Raw genomic sequence first — 12,014 nt, 5'->3', positions numbered from 1 at the left:
CAAAAGAGCTGAACTTGAGGCATGAGGTTTGCTCCTCTAATTGCTCCTGAGTCTTTAAAAGTCACCATATGGTCGGGCTTTGATGAAGACATGAGGGGGAAATAAAAGATGGATGCTGAAGTACTGAATAACAAGGGATGTCTGTCTGATGCACCAATAAATCTTTTATATTTCCCCACTGCCAAGTCTGCACCAAATGAAACAACTGCATGATGGGTAGCGGGACCGTCCTCCGATCAAGTGACCTGATGGGTTTAAGACCAAGTGAGAAACACTGCTCCATAGCTTACTCTACTGCTCGACCTCCATTGGGATGGATAACAGAGAGTTCCCTCTGCAGTGATCCATGAGGCCTGATACACTCAAGGGATGTTGCTGGTAAAAAGCTCTTTTCTCTCCGTCTGAAAGCCAGACGGTCCACTGTGACAGAGCAGATTTTCATTAAAGTCCTAAATGTCACTTTTGTTTCTTTTTCTTGATGTTTGTGTCTTCTAAAAAACAGTTTCCTGGAGTGACAGTCCTTAATTTCTGCCTTCATCTCCTCACAGGTGTGTAAGGAAGAAGCGGAGGAGAGATCAATAATGACGGAGAGATCAAAAAAGTCTCCCATCAGACCTTTTTTTTTTCATGCTGCATTGTGTGGGATTGACACAAGACTAAGGAGAGCCAAATGCAGTCCCGGGCGTCTATATTTACCACTGCGGAAACCTGCCAGTGCCCGTGTGTGGAGGATGACAGCCGGCATAGTGCCTCAATAGGAAAATATTGTCAAGATGGCTCGCTGCAACAGCGAAGGAGCAGACGGAAGTCTACTGTTGCAATCTTAGGTAAGACTCTCGGCTGTTTTAGATGCCATGGGACCCTTCAATCAAGAGTTACTGAAAGTTTCTGGCCTCAAGGTTTGAAACCAGGGACTATAGAAAAGAACTAGGCAGCCAAATGGCTTTAAAATGAGTTGAAAGTTGTTTCTTGTCTCTCCCTCTCAGTAGATTGCTCCAGTGAATTCCTGCAGAGCGCACATCACACACCATCCTTCAAGTTTCTTCTTTTTCCCTTTCTCTAAAAAATGGGTAAGTGTAATGCTTTTATTCTTGATTTATTTTCTTGTTTTTTGGCATAATATATATAGTATAATTCCTTGCTTTATGACTTTTTGACATAGTATATACACTGACTTTTTTTTGCCAGTCACTTTATTTCTATTACATACTATATACTTTGACTTTCTTGACTTGTTATCGGCATACTACAGTATGAATTTTGACACATATACTATGCTTAATGTTAACATACTAAAATATGACTTTGACATAGTATACTGTGACTTTCTTTTGAACAACAAACTATTTAATGACTTTGTTTTTCGTCTTTGTTTTCAGGGAAACTGGTAAAAGACCCAGAACACGCTGGAGGGATTTTGAATGCCAGAAAGAGAAAGAACTGCTGGGAAGAGGGATGTCTGGACTAGCCTGCTTTTTTATATGCAGTTTCATGGCAGACTATACAAAAACATTTCCTACTTTTTGTGGTATACTTACATACCCTATATAATGACTTTTCTCATGAAAGAAATCAAACATAATCACAATCCGTGCTCAATCAAGTAATGCTGGCAAGATTTAAACAAAGATTTTATTTTAACGATGACATAATTTATCCTCTGGCATTGTACATATATACAGTGATTACTTCATATGTAGATAACAGTCTCACTATGAATCGAGTCAGCTCTAGTCAAATATATTAATTTCCATTTTCTTCAAAGCCCTAAAGCTATTAAACTACACTGAGTGTAAAATTATGAATGCATGATTGCTTGTATTAAATCAAAATAACAAATTAGGTCTGTAAAACTAGAATGTCTGATCAAGCTAAAGTCACACGTTGTCCTGGTTTTAAAGTAGCCGAGTGAAGAGATTTTCCATCTTCTGCACTGTCAAAGGCTTCATACCTAAAGAAATAAATAGAAAATATGAATTAAAAGAGATAATTCATGATATGTATATCTTACAGCAGTTAAATGTTTCCATAAAATACCAAAGACTAGACTCATGTAACACAAGAAAGGTTATTATTTGTCTTGTTTTTTTGTGTATTTCTTCACATGGTATATAGTTTACTGTGCAATTTGCCTCATGCACTTCAGCTAGAAATTATTTGGGTTCACAAAATACAAAAAACGTAATTTGACATGGATAATAAATGTACCATATGAGAGGGATTCATGCAAATTTCTCTATTGCTGCTACTTGACAACAACTTAATAACAGACATATTTCAAATGGTTTTAATTTCCCTCTGCAGGTGAGACTCAGAATATGCCTGATATATTTCATAGCTAATTGACCCATTAAAAGCTTCCTTTTTTTAAAACTAAATAGACAGCAGTAAAGCAGTTTCTTTTACAGCGTAATTTGCATTGCTATAACCGCTGCAGTCCAAACTGGTATCCTCGTACTTACAGCTTTGTGTATCTGTTGCAGTCGGCTTTGCTGAGAGACGGTCTGGTCACAGCCAAGGCGGAGTTCACATGAGCCCGACACAGCAGGAGGCCCGGCTGGCTAGAGACTGAATGCACCCGGACAGAGACGTCCTGCACCCAAAGTACAAGAGTGATCATGCACCCTGTAACAAACTGACCACTGTTACAATGTCCATGAGTAGAGTAGTAGAGAGTGAACTAGAACTAAGTAGATGTAAAGGAGCACGTAAGATGTAAGTATTGAAGCCCCCCCCCCCTCCCCTCTTGTTGTCACCTACGTTGGCTCTCCTGTAATTGGTCTTGATGTTGTTAATGTCTTGTTGTAGAAGGTCCAGCTGCTCCGGGCCAAGTTCTTTGAAGCCGCTCTGAAGGGAGGACATGTAGGCCGGGGTGAGTGAGCGTCCAGGTTCACGACCTGATGCCCGTGTTAAGTCGTGGGTCATGGAGTTCGGTCCAGAGACGCAGCGAGAGTTCTGTCAAGAGAGACGAGAGAAAAGGGAAATATCCACAAACTCATAGGAGACACAACTGTATTTAAAATGTGATTTTGTAAATGTTCACTACTTTGACAAGATGTGTTGAATAGTTTAGATCACACCGCCGAAGTTTCTAGTAAGTGTCCTACCCAATGTCAATACAATAACTTGAGATTGCTTTAGTATCAAAACATTTTCAATACTATATTTAGAGGTGCATCCATTTAGAGAGTTTGTTCTTAACCATGCTGAGATATATATAAGATTATATATAAGAATAACTTCAAATGGAATCAGAAATCACTTATGTGCAGCAAGTCTACCATATTAATCCACAAATGAGCTTTATCTCCAAGAGCGTATGATACTGAAACTGTCTTCATTTCACTCTTGGATGGAAAATAAATGAACTATTTCTTTATACAACTTGTTAAGTTGCCAGAAGACATCTCAGCTTTGAAAAAAATATTCCACTATGAAATGTGTGAACCTACTATTGAATTATTAAATGGGATTAAATAATACAATTTAAGGAAATGTGTTGCCAGCAGTGCTCACCAGTCCTGAAATCAGTGAATTCTCCAACTCTGACTCGTAAGAGCTTCCAAAGTAGAGTCTCCAAACATTGCCACAATGTTGTTCGTCTTCTGCTTGAAGCTCACTGGACTCCAGGAGAATCATGGACTGGTCCAGCCCTGCGCCTGGGTCCCCATCGCCAACTGAATCATCTGAACCACTGCTGTTGTTCGGGAAGATCATGGAGGACAGACTCATGTCGCTGTCTGAGCCGGATGTCAGCTCCTGATTATCACCCAGAAACAGGAGGCCAAAGGTTAGGTAAAAAAAAAATAAACAAGGCTTTGTTGTTCCTAAAAAACAAAACATATGGACTAGTAAAGAGCTTCACTATGTCATTGCAGCTCAAGATACCTTAAATGTATGTTCATCCTGCCTCAGGTAGCCCTTGTTGTTTAACTGATTCAATCATATCCTTGTCAACATGGTTGGGGATCATTTAAATGACGTTGTGGACTGATGATTAAATAAGTAGAGCAACTCACTGGTGAGATACATACACAACTCATTTAATTAGCCGAGAGACAAACCAAATAAAAATGAGCTTAGCTGCTTCACCATCAACTATAAATAATTAGGAAACGGACTGGCCAACAGTTCCCTGCCTTCCGGCTCTATCAGCCCACAGCAGCGCCATCCCAACAAGATGAGCTCTTCAATGGCTTGTCTTTTAAGTACCGTAGACCTACATGTGGTGGGCTGGAGCCCATGCTGTTGTGGACAGCGTCCAGCTGGGCATTGTAGAGCAGGGCCTTCAGGTCTGCCCCGGTGAACTGCTCTGTTGCTGCTGCCAGCTTCTCAAGGTCCACGTCAGCAGCGAGAGCGATGCCGGCGCTCAGAGCCTTCAGGATCTCTACACGAGCTTCCTGGAGATGTAACAGTTGAATTTACCAACAAGGACATGTCCTGAATAGTCACAGAATTTCTTACCCCTTAAAATTACAGTATAGAGTGTATTCTTATTATGTTACAATATGACAATTAGAAGTGGCTGATTTTATTGCAACAGACCAGGTCAGGAGGGGGGCAGTATAGAGATTTGTCCAGGCGTCCAGGTCTGAGCAGAGCCGGGTCAATCAGATCCGGACGGTTGGTGGCTGCAAGCACATATACACCTACAAATGCAAACAGGAAAGAATATTATCGATTTAACTTAAAGAAATAGTTTGTCATGTTGAGAAACAACTGTATGCTAGGGGTGTCACAATATACCAGTCGTGATGAAAACTTTGATATTTAGAAATAAAATACAGCTATTGTTATCTGAACAATTTGACATAGTTATTTTGTCCAGGAATAATAGCGTAGTAAAAATCTGACATTGTCACCCCCTACTGAACACATACATTTTTGAGTTGGCTGAGAGGACGGATAGCACTCAAGTCTGTTTGATAAATATGAAGCTGGAGGCGAGAGATGGCTGGCTTAGCAAGAAGACTGGAAACAGCTCCAAGAGCAACCTGCGGACCAACACCTCTAAAGCTCATTCATTACATGTCAGCAACCAGGAGTGGAATTGATCTTCTCATCCAACTCTCGATAAAAAAAACACATTTACCGAAATCCCCTGACTGCAGCACTGATCAGTAAAATATACCAAGTGAATCTTGAAAGTGGACTGTCAATATACAGAACTCACAATTCGTCATATACCGCTGTATGACCTACCCTGCAGTCCCTCCACCCCGTCCAGCTGCGTGAGGAGCTGGTTAACCACTCGGTCAGTTACACCTGTGCTGTCATGGCCCCTCCTCGGAGCCAGAGAGTCAAACTCATCGAAGAACAGAATGCACGGCTTGGCAGCTTGCGCCCTGGAGCCAAAGAGGGATGTCAGAGAATAATTATTTGCTAACTATTACACGTTACAACTAGCAACTGCTGGAGTCATACAAAAGTGACAAAGTGACCATGTTGACTAACCTCTGGAAGACATCACGGACTCCCTGCTCGCTAGCTCCAATGTACTTACTCAGAAGTTCAGGTCCCTAGAGAGAGACAAAGAGAGAGAGAGAGGGAGAGAGGGAGAGAGAGGGAGGTAAATATCCTGCGTCAGTGGAGATACAGGTTGCTCTGATTAAGAAAGACTGCTAGAGCCAAAGCCCAGTCTACCTTGATGCTGATGAAGTTCATACCACTGTCTTTAGCCACAGCTCTGGCCAGCAGGGTTTTCCCTGTACCAGGAGGTCCGTACAGCAATATTCCTGAGCGATGGCGGATAGGAAGATTGGAGAACAGGATCGGATACTGCAACACATTAAAGACTCACAATCAATTACCAAGGATTTACATTTGTTTAAATAATATTGTTGTCATTACCATATTATTAAGCTAATATAATATTACTTTCGGGTTACAAAATGTGGCTAATATAGCTGTGAAGAATATTATGATTAATAGTGGATACATCACATTTCCATTACTAACTTTGAGGTATCTACTGTATGAAGTCACGATCTTCTTAAACAAAAAGGCTTCAAAGCTCTTCAAAGTCTTAATTTCCATGACTTGCTCCTGGCCAAATGAAATAGCAGCAGAGCAATTTAAGACTATGAGAGCTGATCAAATCAAAACCATAACCTTGTAAGACAGCCTTGTTTATTTTTTAATAACTATACATGAAGTGGAAAAGAATCTAGGAAATGGTGTTGGACGTCAAAGACTTTAATCTTTTATCACCTCTTTCTATCGTATATATCCTATAAATCAAAGTAAAGGGTTGACACATTAATTGTTCTAAATGCAACAGAATAATAAAAGCTTTGAAAGTAAGTTGTGTAAAATTTGGAAGAAAATAAGAATAAGACATGGAATTTGTCTTAATAATTCAAATTCAATTAAATAGTTTTGTTAAAATCCATTAGTCTGCATTTACTATTAGTGTTATTATTACTCCTATGTGTGTTGGCTTTTAATAGCATATTGTTGCAACAACCAATAATCATGATGTGGACATAATTGGCAATGAATGATAAATGCATTGTCATCACATTTACTTTTATGATTGTATTTCCCTTCTGTTCCTCCTGTATGACTTCCATCTGACTAAAAACACACCTGTCAGCCTTGTGATCAGTCACGCTGACACTCACCTTAGCGGGGAGCAGTATGGTATCCATTAGTTGCTGTTGCACTTCTCTCAGCCCCCCCACCCTCTCCAGCCCAACTGCACTTGGGGTGTGGAGGTCTACACCCCACAGCGAGAGTGGCGTGAACTCCTTAAGAGCCTGCACAAAGTCTCTCCACGACAGACACACACCTGAGGGATATGAAGCACAAAAGAATATTGGGAAAGTTGCACAATAAACTAGATTAGCTAGAGCAGAGACAGGAAGCAAAGGACTTAAAGAACACCTGGAAATCAACAACATTGAATGAATTATTAATTGTATAATTTGAGTGTAACCAAAATCTTTGGTACCCTGGTCACTGTGCCCTCCTTGTACAGTGTTGGCATGGACAGCCCGCTCCAACAGTAGCAAAAGGTCCTGGGGTGTGTATCCCTCTGTCTCCTTGGCAACAGCTGCCAGGTCTAGAGTCTGTAGGGTCTCACTAGATAGGCTGTTTTTTCTGAGAATCAGGTGGTGCAGGATTTCCACTCTTTGAGCCTACAAACAATTGCAAACAAGAAAGCTGTTGGTTTACTTTTTGTTTTTTCAACGTGTGTGTGAGTGTGCGTGTGCATGTGCTGACCTGGTCTGATGGCTGGATGTGTGCAAAGCCCTGGATAAAGTGGGACCCTTGCATCTCGGTGAGGGAGGGGTGAAGGGAGTGCTCACTCTGACTGGTGATGATCAGACACACCAGACTGGAGTGAACCAGCACCTCATCCACAACATCCTTCAAGCCTGTAGGCACAAACGGACAAGAGGAGTCAGTATCAAGGCCTCTGGTAATAACCAATTCTACCCGTGAACACAGACATCCCCCCACGCAAGTAGAAAATAAAGAATTCATGGTTTACTCTGTGCAATGTGCTGATGCAGCAGCGCCTCAGCACCATGCTCGTGCTCTGGAGAGGTTGGTGCCCCAGTCACATGGTCCAGGTCATCAAGCAGAACAACTGATGGCTGCCTCCACTCCGCCTGTTCAAAAATATCCTGCAGCATCTGTCTCACTGTTTCTGCCCTTTTGCCTGAGAAGAAGAAACAAAAACAAAACACAATTTCTATGATATATACATTCAACTATATTTATTTGATACAATGTATCTACATGCCCAACTACAATGTTTCTACCTTGTAATTTTTTGCAGTCTACCATCTCAATATGTGTATCCAGATCTTCTTTAGCTTTTCTACAAAGGGCCCGGGATAGAGTGCTCTTTCCACTTCCCTGTGAGGAAATATAATGACATGGAGTATGTTACATAGTATACAAAACAATATTTTAAGGAGATAGAGATGAAGTACGTTACATTATTCTTAATGTACTCTGTGTAAAGTGTAGAAATGTGCTGTGAGCTGTTTTATTATGATGGTTATATTAACAGCTACCTTAGCACCAGTGATGAGTAGAGCTCCTCCCCGGAGTCCCCGTCCAGTTGTACCAAGCTCTCTAGAGAGGGGACTACCCAGAAGGCTGTGGGAGATGAAGTCAGATCCAGTCCTACTGAGCTCATCAATGCCACTAGGGAAAGACAAAGTTAGCGGAGTGAGAGATGTAGAGAGAAAATAATTCTAAGAAATATCCATGTTAAAACACACATGGGCTCACAAAAAGCTCTACACTTACCCTAGAATACTGAGAGAGGGAAGCTCCGGTTCGGGCGTTTCAGTTGTAGAATTCACAGCTGGCGATGGCGCTCTGTCAACCTGTAAGTGACACGTAGTGTGAGCGCTTTGAAACCCAGAAGTTTGAAGGTATTCAGTTTGTATCAATCACCTGCATGCTGTTTTTATTACAGAATACTAATGGACATTACACGCATGCTTTCACCTGGATGTTTTCCTTCTGGATAACAGCGGATGAGAGTGAAAACAGCTGGTCCGGAGGGTCACTCTCTGGTTCTGGTTTCAGTACAGTTAAGCCAAACTCTAACTTCGCTAAAAATAACAAACAAAGATGATAGAACAGTAAATGCAGCTGAAAGTAATTTGATTTGAATGTGTGCATTATGTGATTTTTAGCCTCTTTGGTCTACTGTGGATCACTTATTTTTTACAGAAGTGCCATTGGTAGATTTACAATAGCTTGTTAAAGAAAACAACTAAATGAATCACCATCAGTTCCACGTAGGAGGATGGTGCTAGACCGTGCAGTCAGACAGGCTAAAGGTTCATGACTCTGAGTGTGTAGCCAACCGAGGAACGCTGTCTGGATCCCTTCGTCGTCGTCCTCGAGCTGGAGAGAAAATGTCAAATTTCATAAGGACATAAGGGAGAAAGGTAGATTAAATTACATGTAGTTTGACAATTTACCATTTTGAGGCTTATGGTTAAATACGTCAAATTTAAAAAATATTTAGTCCATACTGTAATCACATATAGTTACTTCAGCACTCACCAGTGGTATGAGAGGCGTTAGACAAATAGAGAATGCTACTTTGATAGTTGATTTGACTGGCTTAATTCTAACTGTTGAATGTGGGATGATATTCAACCTGAAGGCCAGGGCTTGTGGGATCTGAAAATCACAATAACAATATGAGATATGACAGCAGTAAAAGAAGGAGAGGACTGAGCTACAGTTAAAGTACCACAGTTAATCTTCAGTTCGACTGGATAAATGAACAGCAAGCACACTCACCCATACTCGTCCATTATGGATCTCTCCCTTGTTGGGACTTCTTTCTTTGCATGCTCGCTTCTCAGTGTCATGGCACACCACCCTGACCACCGTAGCTTCCTCTTCTTTCAGCTCCTCTCCTCCTGTAACTTTAGTAACATCTGCTTTCTTCTTTTTCTCCATAGCTTGCTTGGCTCTGTCCCTTGATTCTTTAGGAGAGAGAACTTTGGAGAGCAGGCCATAAGTCACCAGTGACTGACCTCCAGTTGGCCCAGCATTCAACCCCTGGCTCCAAGGAAATAAATGAATAACTGCAGTTGCAATATGGCTTATAGTGCAAAGAGAGTCCGGAGGTGCACCGCACACTCTGTAGATAGAGTCAGTGAAGAGGACAGGGACGTCAGGTAAAGATGGTAGCTCCTTAACCGGGTCATAAGTACCTTTTATCATATAGCGTAGCAGGCTCTTCAGATCAGCTATGCCACCCCACTGGTGTATTTGAGGGATAGGGGAGGTACTTTCTAATGACGGTCCTGAGGGGTTCGCAAGATCCGTATTTTGCTGACTGTGAAAATGCTGTTTCTTGCTGTTTCTCACTGCAGAACCGTTGAGGTGGCCAATTTCAGCGCGGTTCTTAGGAGAGACAACTAGTTCTGTGAACTGCTCCAGGCGACCATAAGGCACAGATGGCGAAAGCGATGCTGCAGTTAAGAACAGAACATACTGTGTTATGAACACTGTCCCTGGTTAAGACCGATACATCAAATGTAAACAAAAGGAGTTGAACAAACAATTTAATACGTCAACTTGACATGTCTTCAGATTATTAAGTAACAAAACATAGTAATTATTGGATTAACTCTGACCTATTTGGATGTAGATGGCAGTATGGCTGCCCACCCACACGGGAAACACAGCATCTTGAAAAACAACTCTGATCTGATCCAAAAGCTGCTGTTCCAGTGCAGCACTGTGGAGCTCCTGTCAGTCACCAAAAACAGACAGTAAAATAGTGTTTGATGTAAATTTGGTTTTGCAAGCCTTTCCCTGGTTTAATATTTTGTAGTGGGAGGATAGTCAGGAAGAAAAGCGTAGATATACACACACAATAAATGTTTTCACCATGAAGACATTAGGTTACTGATGTTACTAATTAAGCTACTATGCTCACTCACCAAGATTTCCCAGTCATCAGATGACAGTGGCTCCACAAATACTTGATGCACCGATGAGACTTGGTGACATGGTCTCAGGAAGCCCTGAGTGAAATGACACAACAACTCAGTCACAAACACATAGTCAGCCTAAACAGAACTGACAATTACATTAAGCTGTCAAAAGACTGCCAGCATGTGTCATTTAGAGATCACGGTACAGAATGCTCATCGTGAAGCTGCACCTGCTCTCCGTCGCTCAGGCCAAGCTTTTCTCCCAGTTGTCGACACAGTTCCACATTATAGCTGTCGAGGCTGCAGGAGGTTCTGTTTTGAGTCCAGCTGAGGAACACTGGAGAGCCATGGCCCCAGGACAGCTCCAAAGCCTGGTTCTTGTCCAGAGAAACACAACATTTTTGCTGTTGTATTTTTTGGATTGCCATGGTACTTTATTTATAAACAACCGCATCATAATCATCCCGCTTTTACGGTAATGTAGGTCGATTTACACGGCTTCAATTAAAAGATCTAGCACTAGTTTGATTCCTGTGTAAAGATGTCAAAATGGAAGAGGGCTGAGTCTATAGTTATCCACATCACCCAATCAAACAAGGAGGGTGGCGTGTATAATTGTCATGACAACTCTCTGATTCACACTCATTCACATTATATCACACACACTATCATCTGGTTTATTGTGTTCTTAGGAATTATGCAGGTGTTAATTGACTACAGTGAAAACAGGATACAAAAACAAGCAGAATTTATAAGAATGCTCTGGTATCTGTTCCATCTAAAATGTTACGTTTTGTCACCACCAAGTGAGAATGTAAGGGAACTACAATGAAAATAGTTGGGTAAAAATGTAATAGGGAAAAAGTATTTCCCATCTGCTTCTTGTTGTTACTATTAACTCAATTGTTATTAAACCCCAAAAGAAACCATCTGGATTCAATCTCCCAAAGTTACTACTGACAACACTCAACTCTGTCTTGTGTTTTTGTTGACAAATGCATTTGTGTCTGTCTGACATGGCGTTATTACTAATAATGACGTATGTCAAATACTCTGAAATGTCTCTCAGAAGATGTCTTCGGCCGAGGTGTCACTAAAAGCGTAGCATTAATGCAAGTGAGCACGTTGATATAATGAGACCAGCCTTGAGTCATTTTCTAAAGAAATAGCAGCATTAATTTAGTAGTAAAGTAAGTAATATATATATATATATATATGTATATATCTTTTTCTTTTAAACAGCTTCACCCACGCAAGAAACATCGCTTTTGAAAACAGGCCTATATTTTTTACCTGAACATTGTTTCAACAAACTAAACTTTGTCTCTGCGAGGTAGCTAACTGAGCTTGCTGAGCTAACTTACCTCGTTCAAGGAAAGATGTGATATCAACTGCGAGGAGAGATGAAGAAAGCAGTTTTTCGTGTTGTTAAAAACAACAGTTACGGGTTGAATTCCCTGATTACTAAACATGCTTTTCACATAGCCCGACTAGCTATGTCAATGCTAATCGGGTTACTCTGCTAACGTTGCAGGTGCAGCAAACATAGCTGATCGATGTGCTCTTGGTGCCTCGGTAACGTTAGAC

The 12,014-nt window shown here is 41.2% G+C and overlaps 1 protein-coding gene across 2 annotated transcripts; it reads right to left on the bottom strand.

The window, feature by feature from the left end:
- Positions 1 to 1,614: 1,614 nt before the first annotated feature.
- pex1 (peroxisomal biogenesis factor 1) lies at positions 1,615 to 11,980 on the bottom strand. Of its 2 annotated transcripts, XM_068576405.1 has the most exons (25): positions 11,792 to 11,980; positions 10,658 to 10,804; positions 10,434 to 10,517; positions 10,125 to 10,239; positions 9,699 to 9,959; positions 9,280 to 9,482; positions 9,037 to 9,156; positions 8,754 to 8,874; positions 8,470 to 8,576; positions 8,266 to 8,345; positions 8,028 to 8,160; positions 7,770 to 7,866; positions 7,496 to 7,666; positions 7,225 to 7,379; positions 6,953 to 7,139; positions 6,624 to 6,790; positions 5,644 to 5,778; positions 5,455 to 5,519; positions 5,203 to 5,345; positions 4,546 to 4,649; positions 4,224 to 4,400; positions 3,517 to 3,759; positions 2,761 to 2,955; positions 2,463 to 2,593; positions 1,615 to 1,951 (listed from the first exon to the last, which is right to left on the bottom strand). In XM_068576405.1, the coding sequence occupies exons 1-25, from the start codon at positions 11,897 to 11,899 to the stop codon at positions 1,867 to 1,869; spliced, it is 3,534 nt and encodes a 1,177-aa protein (XP_068432506.1). In that variant the 5' UTR covers positions 11,900 to 11,980; the 3' UTR covers positions 1,615 to 1,866. The 2 variants fall into 2 exon arrangements, with proteins under 2 accessions (XP_068432506.1, XP_068432505.1); XM_068576404.1 differs by having other exon boundaries at positions 9,280 to 9,959.
- Between the last annotated feature and the right edge of the window lie 34 nt (positions 11,981 to 12,014).

This window comes from Clinocottus analis, unplaced genomic scaffold (genome assembly GCF_023055335.1).
Source record: "Clinocottus analis isolate CAN_PGR_092001 unplaced genomic scaffold, fCliAna1.0.p SCAF_14, whole genome shotgun sequence".
Lineage (NCBI taxonomy): Eukaryota > Metazoa > Chordata > Actinopteri > Perciformes > Cottidae > Clinocottus > Clinocottus analis.
Note: the sequence above shows the minus strand (reverse complement) of the source record. Positions and strands in the feature narration are given on the sequence as shown.

Coding starts and splice junctions, on each gene's coding strand:
- pex1 (XM_068576404.1), bottom strand. CDS start 11,899: ATGTTTAGTAATCAGGGAATTCAACCCGTAACTGTTGTTTTTAACAAC. Junction 7,140..7,224: donor ACATCCAGCCATCAGACCAG/GTCAGCACATGC, acceptor AATTGTTTGTAG/GCTCAAAGAGTGGAAATCCT. Junction 2,956..3,516: donor ATTCACTGATTTCAGGACTG/GTGAGCACTGCT, acceptor CTCTCTTGACAG/AACTCTCGCTGCGTCTCTGG.